Source organism: Plecotus auritus (assembly GCF_963455305.1).
Source record: "Plecotus auritus genome assembly, chromosome: 4".
In the NCBI taxonomy this organism is placed as follows: Eukaryota; Metazoa; Chordata; class Mammalia; order Chiroptera; family Vespertilionidae; genus Plecotus; species Plecotus auritus.
Window position 1 is genome coordinate 26084097 of NC_137775.1, and position 19225 is coordinate 26103321.

General features: G+C 37.3%; 1 protein-coding gene across 1 annotated transcript in view; it reads right to left on the minus strand.

Annotated features, from left to right (window-relative positions):
• The window catches only part of MAP3K5 (mitogen-activated protein kinase kinase kinase 5), a 167488-nt gene that overhangs the window by 107979 nt on the left and 40284 nt on the right, over positions 1 to 19225 (minus strand). The window contains exon 2 of the mRNA XM_080665978.1: positions 5705 to 5844. Coding sequence (XP_080522104.1) covers positions 5705 to 5844 — 140 coding nt within the window. The remainder of the gene's footprint in view (positions 1 to 5704; positions 5845 to 19225) is intronic.

Sequence of the window (19225 nt, forward strand, 5' to 3'; positions counted from 1 at the left end):
CTCTGACATTTATTAGCTGTGTGTGCCCCTAAGTCTTTCTATCTCTCTAAATTTATTTCTCATCTGTTAAGAAAATATCTTCTATCTGTCCCATCTATATAGTAAGTACCTAACTTTATTTCATTGGGTTGTTTTTAAAGACCAAATGAAGTAAATGTATGAAAGTATTTTAAGCATTTTAAAGCCACATACAATATTAATATTATCAAAGTATTAATATTATCAAAGCTAACAATCACAACTCAACTCCTGTATTTCCAGATCTAGAGACATTTTGTACCTGTGTTGTTTTGTGATCAGTGGTAAGAACACATCCTTCTCTTGATATAAGCAACTGTCAATTAAAACAACCTATACCAAAAGTCAAGTTAAATTGCACCAAAGCTGGAAAGTAATCCTAAAAGAAATTCTAGTCTTCTTCCCTCAATTTAAAAAAATATATATTTTGATTGATTTCAGAGAGGAAGGGAGAAGGAGAAAGAGGTAGAAACATCAATGATAAGAGAATTAGTGATCGGCTGCCTCCTGTATGCCCCACACTGGGGATCAAGCCCAAAACCTAGGCATATGCCCTGACCAGGAATCGAACCGTGCTGGCTGGCCTTCCCTCTTAATTCTGTTTCTTGTTTAATAAATATATCTTGGTGGGAGAAGTCTACTGTAAGTAGAAACATGTCTTTAAACTGGGTTGGGATGCTGATGAGTGACATTTTATACACACACATTTGAAATAGCTCCCTAACAAGAACTTCTCTTTATAATGTGTTGCAATAATTGTAATTAACTTCCTCTTCTTTGACACCAGCTGTTTCTTTCAGCAACGCCTAATTGGACCATCTAATTAAAGTACAGGTATTGCTTTTTTAAAAAAACTGAATTGTTGAAAAGTTATAGGTATAATGAATTTCTGTATACTAAATTACATTTTACTCATAAATTTCAATAATCATTTCAAGGGTGCATTCTAAAAGGACTCAAATAGGATGATGGGTTGGAGTGCCACAAAAATCAAGTTCCAATGAAAGAATCATAATTTACAATAAATGAAAGAGAATAGAATTCAGCAACTTTTGCTCCATTTGGGCGGGAGTCAGGAGGCTTTCTGACTCATTTTCTGTGTGCAGAGGTATTCCTTTTTGCTCTTTAAGGTATTCAAACGCATGGGCCTGTGATGAAAGTCTCTACAAATGAAAAAAAATTCTGGTGCTAACCCAGTGATAGGATGACCTCTTCCATTTACAGTGTAGCACAGAGTTCCCTCTCCCTTTGACAAATGGTAATAAATGCTACAAACAGTGAGCTGGGGGTGGGGGGATAGGGAGGTAAAGGAGGAATTAGGACAACAAGGGCATACCTTATCCAGTAACAATTTCTTAGAAGATGCAGTATTATTGACATGAAAGAAAACTGGATTCTCCGGTCTCAAGCCCTTTCCAAAACCTCAGGGATGGATTCTACAACTGGGGAATCACTTCCTCTAAATAAATAATCTAGTTTGTCAATTCAAGATGGTCAGAGAAAATCTTGATACAGCAGTGCTCACATGTATAACTTACCAGCTACTCCCCCAAATTACCTCTTTCCCCAAATTGACATGAATGTCAAGTAGCTCAGAAGAAAGTTGAATCATTTCTGAAATAAGTAAAATAAAAGAACAAAACTGTTTTTTTCTCTCAACAGAATGGAAAAAACTTTCCATGAAATAGTAAGAGGAAATGTATGTGATGACTATGCTGAACAGGGTTGAGAGAGTACAGAGGTCCATGGTTTACAAGTCAATGGTGGGTCATCAAGTGAGCAAGAGACACTTGCGGGAATGTCCAGAGGCAGCGCTGTTAAAAGGGGCAGGGCCAATGCTTCTGGTGCACAAATTGTTACACTACTTTATAGGATCATATTTTCAAATTACCGTCTCTCCTAACATTTACCATATACTTTGTACCACTGATCAAGTTAGGTGTTATTCTCAAGTATTGAAAAGAATGTAGTAAAAAGTAATTGTTAAAGTAAAAGAATCAAATCCTTAGAAAAAAATATAAATTTTAATTTCATATACTAAATTCAATCTAAAACTAAATTCACCTTAGCTATTTACCTTGGTAAGGGAGATAAAACTTTAAGAAGAGGAAGTTGTAATGTAAGAGCAAAATAAAAGTTTTTATGGGTTTAAGAGCACTCTGGAATCTGAGCAGGTTTACCAAACAGAGGTAACGATTCAATTTAAATTCAAGGTATTATGAATTGCAAAAATTACCTTGGTGTCCTCACCAATTTACTAGAGACTGGTACAATCATCAACATTTACAACATTGGACATTAAAACCATTTACTTGAAGTGGATATGAATGAGAACCAGAAAAACAGGCCTAATGTCCAATTTCACACAGAAACTCTAAGGGAGATTGGGTCCCTCTGTACCTGCAGATAAAAGATCATGCATGGGTCTAGGCACCATGGAACGGTCTGAATGAGCAACAGTGGTAGGGTTCATCCTTACTGTAGCATGTGTCAGAATTCCCTTCCTTTTTAAGGCTGAGTAATATTCCATTGTGTGTATATAGCACTTTTTGTTTATCCCTTCATCCATGATGGACATTCAGGTTGTTTTTGGCTATTGTGAATAATACTATGAACACTGGTGTACAAATACCTCTTTTGAGATCCTGCTTTCAATTCTTTTGGGTATATATTCAGAAGTGGAATTGATGGATCATTTGGCTATTTTATTTTTCATTTTTTTGAGAAACCACCATACTGTTAAAAATTGCTAATATTTAAAGGGCCAATTTAGTGATAGTGTTACAGATTTTGGTTTGTCACCCAAAATTTCATGCTAGTTGATTCCAATCTAAAAAGTACCAGATGCACTAAGACAGAGTAAGAGTCTCAGCCATCATATATGTATGTACTGTATTCAGTGAGACAGTGAAAGAGTAAGCATGTTGATAGATTTCTGGAAAATCCATTGGTAAAGCAACTTTTCAATTAATGATTAAAGAGAAAAATACAAGAGAAAAATAAATTTCTTGAACAAGGGATAATCTCACATAATCATTCTGTTTCAAAAAAACTATGTCAGCACTAACTGATATGCACACTGATCTCTAGAGAAACATTCATTCTAATGGATAAAATGGGAATAAAGATATCTTAGTGCAGAAAAGTCCAAATACATCTGAGGCTTTCTAATCACAGCTGGGAAAAAGAAACTAAAAATATTTGGAATTCAAATGCTCAATGTGTATATAAATTATCCCGATGGATACAGAAAATGACAGAGTACAGCAACCTTGTTCTTTCCTTTAAAAAAAAAAAGCTTAAAAAAAAATAAAGAAAGAAAGAAAAAAAAGAAAAAATAAATTAAAAAAATAAAAAAGCTTAGTTATGAACTATTTCAAGTATATCAAATGTATAAAAATGATCATACATCCTGTATATATCACCTAAACTTAGACATATAATATTACAGATATAGTTGAAGATTCCCTTCTTCCCCTCCCAATTCTATTCCACAAATATCCATACATATTATTTACAAATATCTCTTGTTCTCCCTTATTTCATAGCAGTTTTCCTCTTTATTGGTAGATGGCAGAGACAACAGTTACACCTATAACTAACAGCAATAGGAATAAATAAAATTAAGCACACACACACACACACACACAGAGAGACTTTTCTCAGTAGCAGAGGATTGGAGGAATTTCTTGAGCTCTGAGGAAATTGTTAAACTGAAAAAAATACTTTCTATCCCAAAGACCTTTGTCCTCTGCAATCAGACACCCATTTGAGCTAGGAACAAGTTAAGTGAAAAAATGGCAGAAGCTTAAATTAATAGAAGGAAGACGAGGAAAGAAAGAATGGCTTTGGGTGGAATGCAGGAGACATAGTTGATGGGCTTTTTTAAATAAACACACTTAGCAGGAATGTCTGATCTCCTTCTAACTAGAAGTAACTGCAATAAAGTTGAGTGGTGAAGGAGGATGGGCTTTGCAGCCACACTGACCTGGTCCCTAATTTACTAACTATATCATCTTGGGCAAATGATTGAGTTTGTTTGAGCCTCAATTTGCAATTTCATAAAAATAGTGACAGAATATATACCTCACAGGGATATTTTAAGACTTTACTGTGAAAATGTATGCAGATAAAGCACTTAGTACTTGGCCGATAGTAAGTGTTCAATAACAAGCAGCTATTATGTACAAGCTAATTAAGTATGTTTTAGATAGATTAGCCTTTTTAAAGAATTATTTTATTAAAACAGCAATAACACTTCTATACAAAGTCTAGCTGAAAGCAATGTAATAAGTCAGTTTAGTTGTCCCATACAAATTTCTGATAAGATTGGCTTTATCTCTTTCTCTCAAATTTAATTTTAATTCATTTAAAAAAATTTAAGTAAAGAATGTTCATAAAATAATCACCAGATATCAGTAGGGCAAGAATAAAAATAGTGTAAAGTGAAAATGTCCAACACAATATTGCCTGCTTAAAATAAACTTAATGCAAAAAAAAATACTGAATAAAAATTACATAAAATAATCTCACTTCATCAACTGCAATATATGTTGTAAATAGTAGCAAGTCAATTTATGTATAATGCAAAATACACCATCACAAAACTTTATAATTATTAATTAAAGGAGTAAAACTGGGGTAAAATTAAGTCAGGGATTCTTAAAGAATTGTTCCAGGTAAAAAAGAGATTTAGGCAGAGTAGGGATAAATTTCGTAGGACTATTCAGAGTATTCTGAAAAGGGATAGCCTAACAATGCTTGGCATCTAGTAAATGCATTTACTAAAAGAAACTGAAGATTTTTCAGAGAAAGACATACAAGCTTTAGATACTCACATAAAAGCAAAGTACTATTACTTTTTTTGCATGGATTTGGGGTTAGAGATTGTCATATAACAATTACTAAGACATTAGGAATATGGCTCTGGGTTTTAGGGCTCCACATACCAAGGCTGGCTTTGATTTGGAAACTGAAAGATATAGATGAAAAAATGCACATAAAGCAAGCCAGAAGTTTCACAAAGGAAATGATAATATGAGGCTCAGCATGAGTTTCACTGAACTGTTAGATGCTTTTCATCGAATCACACAGTGTAAAATCACTTGGCCTTGCGAAAGCATTTCATGCAATCTTTTTGGATGGAGGATATACCCTCATATCATTAAATTCCTAAAATGGAGAGAATGACGGGATACATTGAATTTTGTAGACAATAAAGTGAGTTTTTATCCCCCCTTTCTTATCTTAATTGAAATCATATCCCTGTGAAAGAGGATGTCAATTTTCTAGTGATACAGAATTTCTGGAGTACTTTCAGTAGGTAGCATAGTATTTCTAGTTGGAGGCAGGTGTGCCCCACAAAACCCCCAATGGTGACAAGCATGAGGCTTGACCCTACCTTATGCAATCTCTTCGTCTTCCTCCAGTGCATATACTGACTTCCTATTAACACAGTCTACTCAGGTGTGACTCTAACTGGAGCTCAGAACTCAACATTAAGTTTTTTCCTACCTGCGTACCATCAAATTTCTACATTGAATTCTATATAAACTTCACAGCTTAGCTAACTGACAAAAACATCCTTTCACAAAATAAGCTACTTAAAATTTTTTGGATGATAGAGTGGTACCCCTAAAGTAACTATTTAGTTACTATTAAAGTAACTAGTAAACAAGTGAGGTACCTTCAGTGACTGCAGAGAGTTTGAGTTTGCATCACAGTAGAGGATGATGTTGTTGGCCATGCTGAAACTTTCTCTCACTCCAAGGTGGTAAAACAAGGACGGCTGCCGGAAGGCATCACTCATCTCCACCACGGCAATATCTGCAAACAGAGAACAAAGTCCCCACAAAGATGACACCTAAGTAATGCCCAGTAAGCACATTTTGGTTTCAATAACTTAGAAAATGAAGAAATGATGGGAATTTTCCCTCTGCATTTACCACTAAACTTTGAATTTGCAGTTCTACCCGGAAGTGGTTTTATAAAAAGTAGCCAAACTGCATTTTTTTTAAAAACAAGAAAGGGACGATATAATTACAGCAAATTAAGGAGAGTTGGCAATGGTCAACATTAAAACAAGTTAACTAAGGTTGCAGAAGTAAATCCATGGGAAGCAGCAATAAGTAATAACTATAAAAATGAGATTTTAAAAAGCAAATAGGTAAGATTGGGATTTAATCCAGAGATGTATTTTAATATCTAGCATGCCCATAGCAAGTACAAATCAAGAAAAATGGAAAGCAAAGGTACAGAAAATTACGACTAAGAAAGAGGATATAACCACATATACAAATTCTTCCAAAGCTCAGAAATGCCTAACACCAAGGTAGTATTAACCTGAAACCAAAAATTGATAATGTCACAAAATAAAATTCAGATTAGTCTTAAATTCATTTATACACAAAAATATGAAAGAAAAATGAACAAAATTCACCAAGTATCTCTATATATAAAAGCCGAAGCGACCAGCCAACCAGCTGACTGTTCAACTGGTAGTTATGATATGCACTGACCACCAGGAAGCAGAAGCTCAATGCAGGAGCAGAAACCACAGGCATGAAAACATGGAACAGACTGATGAATCTCAGCAGAAAGGGGGAGAGGGGAGGGTGGGAAGAGATTAACCAAAGATCTTATATGCATACTAGAGGCCCGGTGCACAGATTCCAGTGGGGTCCCTCAGCCTGGCCTGCACCCTCTTGCAATGCGGGACCCCCTGGGGGGATGTTGGAGAGCCAGTTTCAGCCTGATCCCTGCAGGCCAGGCTGAGGGACCCCACCAGTGCATGAATCCATGCACCAGGCCTCTAGTTATATTATAAGAACACTAAATCATTAGTTTAAAATTTACTTTGAGAATGCAAGGGTGGTTCAATGGAAAAACAAACATCAGCATCTTCACAGATGCCCCAAGTGCTTTGATTAAAATTCAAAATCTATTTATCGTTAAAAATAATTACAAACTAAAAAATTAGGTCACATCTTTAACATGAAGAATAATATATGTTTCATAATACCTGCCTACTTTATGCATATAGGCATTCTCAAGAAAATCAGGAAAAGGACAAGATTATCAACTATTCCCACTACTAGGTGACATTCTTAAAATCCTTATTAATGTAGTAAGATTTAACAAAGTAAGGAGGTATAGATTTAACGAAGTAAGGAGGTATAATACCATAAAGTAAAATACACAATTATCATTATTTGCAGATGTTCTGGCTGTCAACTAAAAAACCTCAAAAGAATCAACCAAATAACTATTGTAAGTAATAATGTAATTTAATAAGGTATCAAAATACAAACATATTATGAAAACCATAAGCTTCCTTGATAATCACAATAAGCATTTGGAAACTATAACAGTACAATAGATCCCATTCACAATTAAAATGAAAATGTTACTATACCTTATAACAAATTTAACAGATGATACTGTTAGAAAATATGTGCAATATGTAATAGATTACTAATATCTTTAGAAACAATCTCTTATTGGTCAATTTAAAACAAGCAACCATAAAAAGACTACAATAGAAAATTAGGCAATGACATAGGCAGGAAAGTTTACAAAAGTATAATTAAAGTAGAAAGTAAATAAATACATATTATGCCATGATAAAGTGCCAAATTTGTTATTAACAAGTGGCCAAAGATATTTCAAGATGCCCAATAAAGAGGTAGAGAAATAACATTCTTTCTTACTTCCTTAAGATTATGCACACTTTGACCCAATAACTCCATTCCTAAAAATTTACCCTGAGAAAATTCCTGTAAATGTGGCAGATTTATTTGTAAGTATGTCCAGTGACAAATTTTTTACAAATTAATGGAAAATTCTTAAAAATATCAACTAATAAGAAAATGGTTAGATAGATTCAGATAATGTCATATTATATAACCATTGAAAACTATATTGCAAAAGAATATTTAGCAATGGGGATAAATTCAAGCTATATTACTAGTAAGTAAAAGTATTAAAATGCAATATATACACTATAATGTGTAGAATATTCATTAAAGTATAAAATATACATTATAATATATACTCTATGTGTATATGTGTACATAGACATTTGGAGTAAACAATGTCTAGAAAGTTATACATGAAAATATAAACTGTAATAATAGCTGTGTAATGGGATTATGAATTATTTTTTTCTTCTTTATGCCTTTTATATTTTTTATAGTTTCTATTATGAGCATTGATTACTTTTAAAATCTAGGAACCCACCAAATATAAAGAGAACTAAATGTAAAACTAAAGTGCAGCATAAAAATAATGCAGACTCTTGAGAAGCTGTTTGGTGTAGAGTCAGTCTTACCTAATGAATGTGAAATTCGAATTCACATTCTGTGAAGAGAAATAAATCAGACAAAATGGAAGCTAAAGACATAGAAGTTTTAATGAGGTTATGAAAACTGAAGACAGGTCAAAGGAGCTTCAAAAGATTTTTTCCAAAGTTTAAAATGACTTAAGGACTCTTTAATACAAGTAAAGAATTTTCTTTAGGGGTCATCAACATTTCTACTTCAAAAATCAACACATTAAAAAAATTAGTCATTTAACCCACCCATCCCTTAACTGCCTCCCACAATCACACTGCTTCCTCCTCTCACAGATGCCAGCCACTCACAGTCAGCCACAGCATTTTAAAAACAAGAGGCAATATAAAATGGGGTAGAAAGAAACCAAGTAAAACAGGAGCTGATGAAAAACAAATGAGAGACATGCAAAGAAAAATACCAGCTGCTGGAAGCCAATTCCAGCATGTCATAATTGCAAGTTTCATCAAAAGGTTGGTGGAACTTGGGGACTCAACAAGGGCTGAGTCACATATGTTATCGCCTGCTGGAATGGCTAAAGGCATTTCCCCAAACCTGAAAAGGATGATTGATTGTTTACTGCCAGACAGCTCAGGGCATCTCAATCTACATGTTATTGCCTCCTGTTGGCCAAACACCTGAACAGCCAAAGGCAATTCCCCAATCTGACAATGGATTCTGTAGGAAACCCTACCCTTTGATGTGTATATCTCTACCTCCCCTTAGGACAATTTGTGTTAATAAAAAGCAAGGGGTCCTGAGACGAGGAGAACTTAGTTTCTTTAGCCAAGCTCCTCTGCACCTCCCCCCTCCATAATACCTTTCAAAATTATGTTTTGTCTCTGTACTCTTATTTAATTTACACACAGCCCCTTCTCCAGGTTTCTTGAACCGTTCTAGATGCCAGATCAAGACCACTGGCAACCAGCTAAGTTAAAATAGTGACAAGCTGTGTGTGTGGGGGGGTGTTATTTGCAGAAATCTGACTCATGGAATTTGATGCCAACATAAAACTATGATCCATTTTCAGTCCATTTTTGTAAAGGGTGGGAGGTATAGGTCAAGTTTTATATGTGTTGTAAAGATTCTCTCTAATTCAATGGCTATATTTGTGTGGTTCTATTCTTGGATTTTCTATTCTGTTCCACGGATCTATTTGTCTACCTTTGATAATACTAAACTGCTTTGATTATTATAGCTTTACTAGTGGCCTGGTGAACGGATTCATGCACATTGAAAGGAACTTAATTAGAAGAAGATTCGTGTGGTAATTACATTACTGCAAAAAATTACATGTCAAAATAGTATATAATATAGTATTATAAAATTAAAACACACGTGTGATTGGTGCCAGTGAGAGCTTTATATGTATCGCACATGCTCGAGTCAATGTTTATTTTTAAATTGCCAGTGCACATTATATGTACCTGCCCGTCAGTCAATCGATCAGACATTTGGTCACTTAGCTTTTTATGTATATAGACTAGAGGCCTGGTGCACAAAATTTGTGCATGGAGGGGGAGCGTCCCTCAGCCCGGCCTGCACTCTCTCCAATCCGGGACCCCTCAGAGATGTCTGACTGCTGGTTTAGGCCCGATCCCTGTGGGTCTAAATTATGAATTATTTTCTTCTTTATGCCTTTTATATTTTTTATAGTTCCTATTATGAGCATTGATTACTTTTAAAATCTAGGAACCCACCTGTGGGTTTAGGCCTGTGGAATCGGGCCTAAACCAGCAGTCAGACATCCCTCTCACAATCCAGGACTGCTGGCTCCTAACTGCTCACCTGCCTGCCTGCCTGATGCCCCCAACTGCACCCCTGCCTGCCTGATAGCCCTTAACTGCTCCCCTGCCAACCTGGTCGCCCCTAACTGCCCTCCCCTGCTGGCCTGATCACCCCTAACTGCCCTCCCCTGCCGACCTGATCTCCCCTAACCACCTCTGCCTCAGCCCCTGCCACCGTGGCTTTGTCCGGAAGGACGTCTGGAAGATGTCTGGTCTAATTAGCATATTACCCTTTTATTAGTATAAATGGTAAGCATTGAAATGATGCACTGAGAGTCCTTGAACTCTATTCTTCTGTTTTCAAAACTGTTTTAGGTATTTTACTTATATTTGCTTTCCTGTGTACATTTTAGAGTCAGTTGGTAGCTGAGAGTTATCAGTTAATAGCTACAAAAAAATCCTCCTGGGATTCTGACTGAGATTGTGTTTAATCCTTAGATCATTTTGAGAAAAACTGACATCTTAACAATATTGAGTCTTTCAAACAATGAATATGGCATATCTCTCCATTTATTCAGGCCTCCTTTCTTTCATCAATATATTTTTTTTAAGTTTAATGTACAGTTCTTACACATATTTTGTTAAAATTGTGCCTAAGTAGTTTTTTTGAGTGCTATTCTAGATGTTTCTCTTTTTTAAATTTCAAATCCCAATTGTTCATTGCTAGTATATTAAAACACAGTTGATTTTTATATATTGACCCTGTATCCTGAGACTTTACTAAACTTACTTATTAGTTCCAGGGGCTGCTGGAGTGGTGGGGACATGCTTTGGGATTTTCTACAAAGACAACCATGTCATCTGCAACTAGAAATCATTTTATTTTTTCCTCTCCAATATGAATGTCTTTTGTGTTCTTTTATTTCTTGTTATTGTTCTTTTGTTTTGTTTTGCCTTGTTATACTGGCTAGGACTTCCAGTAACAGTATTTTTAAATCAAATATTAGTAATATTTGATTATCAAAATAAAGAAAATATCTTATTATGGCTACCTTCTGACTCTGATGGATATTTTCTCAAAAGCAGTAAAATACACTGGCAAAAGTCATCTTCTTTGTGAAATTATCCTACAACATGCTAAAAATGCAAAATATGATATAATTATAACAAATTAAACAAAATATTCCACAATTATTGAAATCCATTAATGTATCAAGCACATATTCAGATATTACTATGTGTCAGGTACTATATGCTTTTCAAATATTAACTCAATCTTTATAATATCCCTTTGTGGTAGGTAATATGATTTCAGAACCCTGAGGCAGAGCACGTCTAAATAATCTGTCCAAAATCAGCTAAAAGGGATGGCACCAGGATTTGAACTCAGGCAGTCTGGTTGGAGAGTCTATACTATTAATTCTTAACTAAGTCACACCCTACAATTATTGCATATGGAGGTTCCAAAGATCAGAACACAAATGAGGTGCAAAAATATATTTGGGGACCAAAACCTATACTCTTGTAATTTATTTCATGAGTAAATGCACTTAATAACTATCTAATTGGGTTTTGTGGTAATAGTGTGAGTATAACTGCCACATTTAAAAATTTAAGACTAAGTCAATCATTTAAAAGTATAAGCAAAGACACAAAAATCTTACATTCTTACCTAAGGTGTAGTTTCTCAAAAAGAGTTAATGTAAAATGGAGATAAATTATGTTTACCAAGCTTTTATTAAAGCATAATAACATTTTAAGGCAATGATATAAAACTATTGTGCCTAATTGCATTTTGGGTCATCAAATAACAGTGGTTCATGGTCTGTGTTTCTTTTTCTTATCTATTTAATTTTTCCTTCATAATATCACATCTGTTATTTAAATATCTCACATGACCTGCTACTGCTTATGAAAAACACAACTGAAGTAAGACATTAATCTTTAGTTCCTTTTTATCTATTCAAATGTTTTTCTTAGACATCAGATCACTTATGACAAAGCAAGAGCCCCAGTAGTGATTTAGTTTGTATTAGTCTACAAAGTACTCCAAAATTCCATAGAAATTTCCCAAGTTATCACATTGAACTATCCCACCCAGTCATGATGGATTAATCCTCAAGAAGACCCAATTTAGTTCAACAAATATCCTGAGCATCTATTATCTAAAAAATTTTCTGTTATCTGTTCTAAAAGCTAAATAAAAATTAACTAGTCAGTTTTCTAAGGTCTGGTAAGTATACAATGTTGGGGAAATTGCAAAATTCCTATTGTGCAGCTAGTGTTGCTGAAATTTTTAGGAAGGATAGAATAATAATATATCATTGTTGTCCCAAATTGGTCATAGTTTGGCAATTCCTGCTATAAATTACTAGTCATTTAATTTTACAAGTATCACTTCATTTTCTTGTATGTTATTTGGTTAACCATACCATGCATATTTGTGTCAACAGTATATTTTGGGCCATAATTTCCTCATCACTAATCTCCAATAAATGTATGCACAGTGATTCAAACATGAATCATCTTACATTGCTAAAGCAAATGCAAACAATGTCCCTGCCCCAGCCCTAGTTTGCTTGTTTGATAATTACACTGAGGTGGGCTTTTCTAACCTGAAAAGTGAAGCCTGGAAGGCAGGTAATCAGAAGAACATTTTTCACCTCCAGAGACTGGCCTTTAAAAAGAGAGCCTTACAAAAGGAGAGGGGTAGAAGAAAAGGGAGAAACTTTGAGGAGAGAAAGAGATCAAAGAGAAAGAGATGGGGGGAGGGTGGGGGGGGGAAGAGAGGGGAAGAATCAGGGAGAAAAGGAGGGCGTGGAACCAAACAAGACAGGTGTTATAAGAATTACATTCCCCTAGCCCAGGCAATAGTTGCCAGAATTCAGGTCATGATGCTCCAGCTTTAGAGAATGTGAGGGGGAAAGAGCACACATCCATAGGAGGTTAATGTTTCCATCACTTACCACAGTAAGAATGCTAACTATTCAAGTAATAGAAGCAAGAAGTGGATCCAAGCTTTACAGGAACCAAAAGCTCTATTTATTTTTCCTTACTTCTATCTGCCTAAAATGAAAGCAAGGAGCGTATCATAAAAAGGGAATAAATTTCAACTTTATTCTGCTTAAGGGACACAGACAAAAGCCTCACCAGACATTAAAATCTCAATCTTACCAGTGAATATTTTAGGTCACAGGAATACTGAGCAAATAAATAATCCTTCCCTCCTATTAGAGAAGAATTTCAAGCACACAGGATTTTAATAGTGGTTTAGTGTCATTAGGGGAGCCCTGTAAATACTCTAACTAGATTCAGTGTTTCAGTGAATCCTTCATATCAGTACACAGGAAAGTAAATAAAGCACAATTTGTATCTTTAATGCATACCAAGTACTTTATAAAGTGATATTTCCCTGGCCACAGGCACAGCCATCCCCTACAAAATTTTGCTTATTAAAGAAATACAAATAGGTCCTATATCAAGGTGTTATTCTCTAAGTTAATATACGGTCTAGTTTATACCTTAAGAATTTATTTTTTAATGTTATGACAATAACAATAGACCTAGTCAATTGATATATAGAGTATGTACTGTAGGAAAAGTATAAGAGAAAATAAACTCTAAGGTTTATTCTGTGACAGAAATGGGTTATGAGGCTGCGTTGCTGGCGAACATGTCTACAGCACCACAGAAAAATATTTTTCTTCTTGAAATAATAATATTTCCCAAAGGTATGCTGGGTTTAAGAGTCTACAATAATCAATTTTGATCTCTATAAACTCGTTTTATATAATACATTTCAGTCTTTAAATAATCAATATGTTTTCATTAGATACTGAGAGAGGTACTCATGAGAATTTTAAAGGTTTTTTTTAGAGTTTACTGTAGTTTTTATTGTGGTTATGGTGCATGCTATTTTTCATTTTCTCATATTTAGTTTAATTAAATCATCAAAGCTGCCTGCATTTATGCCTCAGTGAAGTTCCCAAACACACAGAATAGCTCTTTGTAACTATAAGACTCTTACACAAGAGTTCTCCCTGCCAATCAGAACCAATCATCTGCTTTAATTGGTACTTGCATTATGTAAGGTTACAAGAGTTGATTTGTGATAATTTTTTAAGAAAATCTGGAGAGAGAAACCAAGATGGCGGCATAGGTAAACACCTAAACTGCTGCCTCGCACAACAATTTCAAAACTACAACTAAAAGACAGAACGGACACCATCCAGAACCACAGGAAAGCTGGCTGAGTGGAAATTCTACAACTAGAAGGAAAGAGAAAAGCTCACAGAGAATTGGAGGTACGGCAAAGGGGCTTTGTGCGCGCAGAGAGGAAGGGCGGCTGAGAGCCTGGCTGACTTTCTCTGGTGGAAGGGGGAAGGAAGCCTCCGACCGCACTGAACCCCAGTTCTGACTGCACTGAACCCCAGTTCCGGGCGAACCCCTGGGGACCCACGCTCTTGTGGGGGGAGTCTGGACTCTCGGGCGGAGACTCGAGCTGGGAAAGGCAGAAGTCTGAAGGCGCGCGTGGGCCAGTGCGCACAAAGGCTGCGGAGGTTGCCACAGGCTTTCCCTAGTGGAAGGGAGTCAGAGGATCCTGACTGCACTGAGCCCCAGTTCTGACTGCAGTGAACCCCAGTTCCAGGCGAGCCCCTGGGGACCCACGCTCTTGTAGGGGGAGTCTGGACTCTCGGGCGGAGACTCGGGAGCCGGGGAAGGCGGAGGACTGAAAGTGCGCACGCGCGCGCGTGCCAGTGCGCACAAAGGCTGCGGAGGTTGCCACAGGCTTTCCCTAGTGGAAGGGAGTCAGAGGCTCCTGACGGCACTGAGCCCCAGTTCTGACTGCAGTGAACCCCAGTTCCAGGCGAGCCCCTGGGGACCCACGCTCTTGTGGGGGGAGTCTGGACTCTCAGGCGGAGACTCGAGCTGGGGAAGGCAGAGGACTGAAAGCGCACATGCGCGCAAGGGCAAGGCTGACAGGAAGCCAAGACTGAGACTCCACCCCATCCAAGCTGAGCACAGAGCCTATTGCAATTTGGCAAGTCTAATCCTATAAGGCTGTCTCCAGCACCAAACTTCTCCCAGCATAGACACAGCTGATCCTTATAGCCAACTGACCTGGAGGTCAATTCTTCCCAGTGATACCAACAACAATAAAGACTTAATTACAATAAGGCTGTACACACAGTCCACAAAGGGGTGCACCAAGAGTGTCCACCTCAGGTTAACTGGGGAAGCAGACCCACTGGGCCTTATTGGAAACCTAGCACAAATATCTACTTTACCAACTCAGGGAATCAGTGAAAATGCGGGGTCAAAGAATCAGATCACAAACGAAAGAAATGGAGGAAAACAAACGACTGGATATAGAATTCAAAACCACGGTTATAAGACTTTTTAAGAATATCCTAGAAAAGGCCGATAAATATAACGAGACCCTCGAAGATATGAAAAAGGACCAACCAGAAATTAAACATACACTGACTGAAATAAAAAATATTATACAGAGACCCAGAAACAGAATAGAGGAACCCAAGAATCAAGTCAAAGAATTGAAATACAAAGAAGCAAAAAACACTCAACCGAAAAAGCAAAAAGCAAAAAAAAAAATCCAAAAAGTTGAAGATAATGTAAGAAGACTCTGGGACAACTTCAAGCGTACCAACATCAGAATTATGGGGGTGCCAGAAGAAGAGAGAGAGCAAGATACTGAAAACCTATTTGAAGAAATAATGACCGAAAACTTCCCCCACCTGGTGAAAGAAATAGACTTACAAGTCCAGGAAGCCCACAGAACCCCAAACAAAAGGAATCCAAAGAGGACCACACCAAGACACATCATAATTAAAATGCCAAGAGCAAAAGACAAAGAGAGAATATTAAAAGCAGCAAGAGAAAAGCAGTTGATTACCTACAAGGGAGCACCCATACGACTGTCAGCTGACTTCTCAACAGAAACTATGCAGGCCAGACAGGAGTGGCAAGAAATTTTCAATGTGATGACTAGCAAGAACCTACAACCAAGATTACTCTACCCAGCAAAGCTATCATTCAGAATTGAAGGGCAGATAAAGAGCTTTACAGATAAGAAAAAGCTGAAGGAGTTCATCACCACCAAACCAGTATTATATGAAATGCTGAAAGGTATTCTTGAAGAAGAAAAAAGTAAAGAGAAAAATTATGAACAACAAATACATATCTATCAACAAGCGAACCTAAAAATCAAGTGAATTAAAAACCTGAGGAACAGAATAATCTGGTGAATATAATAGAATCAGGGGCATAGAAAGGGAGTGGACTGATAATTCTCAGGGGGAAAAGGGTATGGGGGGTTCATAAAGAGAATGGACAAAAATCATACACCTATGGATGAGGACAGTGGTGGGGAGGTTAGGGCAGAAGGTGGGGTGGGAAATGGGTGGAGGGGAGCTATGGGGGGAAAAAGGAGAAATAATTGTAATAATCTGAATAAAGATTTATTTAAAAAATAAATAAATAAATAAATAAATAAAAGCAGGTATCTATAATAATAAAAGGGTAATATGCTAATTAGAAAAAAAAAAAAAAGAAGAAGAAAATCTGATTGTTCCTCGTGCATCCCAAGTGACATTCTCCCCTAATTTTTTATACCTTTACTAGAGGCCCGGCACAGAAAATTTGTGCACAGGTATGGTACCAAGGCCGGGCCTGTGATTAGGGCCATCTTTTCCAGCTGCCGGCTGCTGGCCCCACCCCCACCCCGGTTCCCCATTCGCCATAGGGCAATCAGAGCCTGCCAGCCAGGGGGAGAGACCAAAAGGTTGGCCATTCTGCCCGCTTGCCGGACCCACCCTCCACTGCGGGTCACCCTCTGTGTATGGGGCGATTAGTGGGGTGAAGGCCTTGGCCTGGCACCCATGGCATCCGCCACCACGCACCCCCATTCCCCATTCCCCATCAGGTGATCGGAGCCTGCCTGCAGGGGGAAGGGACCGAGAGTTGGCCGGCAGACCCCGATCAGGCAACTGGGGCCTGCAGGCTGGGGCAACTCCTTTGTTGAGCATCTGCCCTCTGGTGGTCAGTGCACATCATAGTGACTGGTCGTTCCACCATTCGGTTGATTTGCATATTACCCTTTTATTATATAGGATAATTATTCACACATAAACAGCAGAAAGAGCCAGGGAACACTTGAATGTTACCTAATGGCGTGCTCTAGCAAAACTGGCTGTGGCACTTTTTCATGTTTGAGGTTGTTCTGATTAAGAAGATATTCTTCTTACTCTGTCTAGGGAAATGGCTGTCGAGTATGTGTGCTGTATTTACATAAACAGTATTAGTTATTAAAGCAGGGATACAATAAACAAAAGCAGACTGGAAAATTCTACAAGAAAACTGACCTGGTTTCCTCAACAAAGACATTAGCGAGGAATGTGGGAGAGAGATGGGAGAGAATTAGATACTAAAATAAACTAAGGGACTATCAATTGCAACATTATGGACCTTGTTTGGAATCTACTAAAACAAACTTGTAAAAATCATTACATTTATAAGAATACTTGACAATTGGCAGGATGTTTGATGAAATTATTTTAAGGATGCTAAGAGACTGTGGTAGGCATCCTTATCTTTTAGAGATTAAAAATGCAGTATGGGAATTTAATTCCTATATTAAAACAAGAAAATAATAAGCTGTTAGTATACGTATTCTTTATCAAACAGTGTTATTCCTCATGCCATAAGAAGTTTAACTGCAAGTAATAAACACCAGGCAGTTCCTGCTGTAGAAAGAAAATAGGTAGTAAAATGAAAGAAAACCAGCTTGCACGCTACTTGTTTGGCAGAAATGGTTACCCTGGTGAGCAGGTCAGTTTGAAAACGTTTTTTTCTGTCTTGCATTTATGGCCGTCATCTGTTGCACTCATAAACCCAACTGGGCCCTAAAGCAGTGTAGGCGAGTGCCCGGGGGCCCACCGTGCTCCAGGATGCCTAAGGTGTCAACAAGTGGAAGACCCTCCAAGTGAGGATTCTTCAACATCTCCAAAACATGCCATGCTTCTCCTTCCTTTGTCAAAGTCACTTTCAACACCTCATGAATAATCAGCTTCTAGTCAAAATGCGCACACTTTTGTTTTAATTTATTCATCTTCTTCTAGGAGTATCCGTAATTCTGTTAACATAACAGATGTGTAAATATGAGCCTGCCAATAATGACTTCACTCCACAGCTTACTTGTTGACATTCCATTTGAGTGCAATGATTCATTTTTGGTGGGGGGAATTAAAACTTCCTGCTTGAGGAAGACTTATTAGAAAGAGTGCATAGAATTAAAATTCTTCATTGTTAAATAATCCTTTTGCTGCTGACAGACTTAGGTGGCTGACCTTAACTGACTGCAATGAAATAGTCTGGGTCCTTTTTTTTTTCCTTCCAACTAAAATTAAATCTGTCAGTCTTAAGGAGTTCACATCCTCTCTAGTTAAGTTTTCTTTGTTTTAATGTGACACCTTAATGTGATTATACAAATGTCACTTTAAAAGGGAACTGTCAGTACATCTTAAAGGCCAACTACACTAGGATGAAGACAGGAAAGAAAAGACCCCTTCACCAGCCTTCCGATGGGGAAAATGGGATAAGTCAGTTCCATAGACACAGCTATAGGCAAGGGAGGAAATGGCATGGCAGCCACCTTCCTTGCATTACCTACTAAGTTATGCTTAGAGCCTTCTAATGGCTTTTTACCACGCGATAGAGGAGACTCGGGTTTCTTAAGTGTACTTCAATCCCAGTCATCACAGCACTCTGGAAATGCTCCCTTTACTCTGCTCCCATGCTTGTTTTTTAATTGTCTATTCTGTGCAAGGTACCCGTGTGAAAGGGTCAAAGAAATCAGCACCAGTTATTCCATGAGCTTATAATCTTCGAATGCATGTGAGCTGCACAAGTCCAAGGTCAAATTAAATAAATGTTCCATGGGAGAACAGAACAAGGAGTGATTAATTCTGATGGGGGTCTCGGGAGGCACTGCAGAGGCAATAGCTTCAAAGTAAGCCTTGGGAAATGGTGATATTCCAGTACACAGGGACTGGGAAGGACAGGCACTCTGGCTGCTCTGTGCTTGCATAACACAGGAGTTTGTCTCTGCCAGGATTATCTGCTCCACCACCT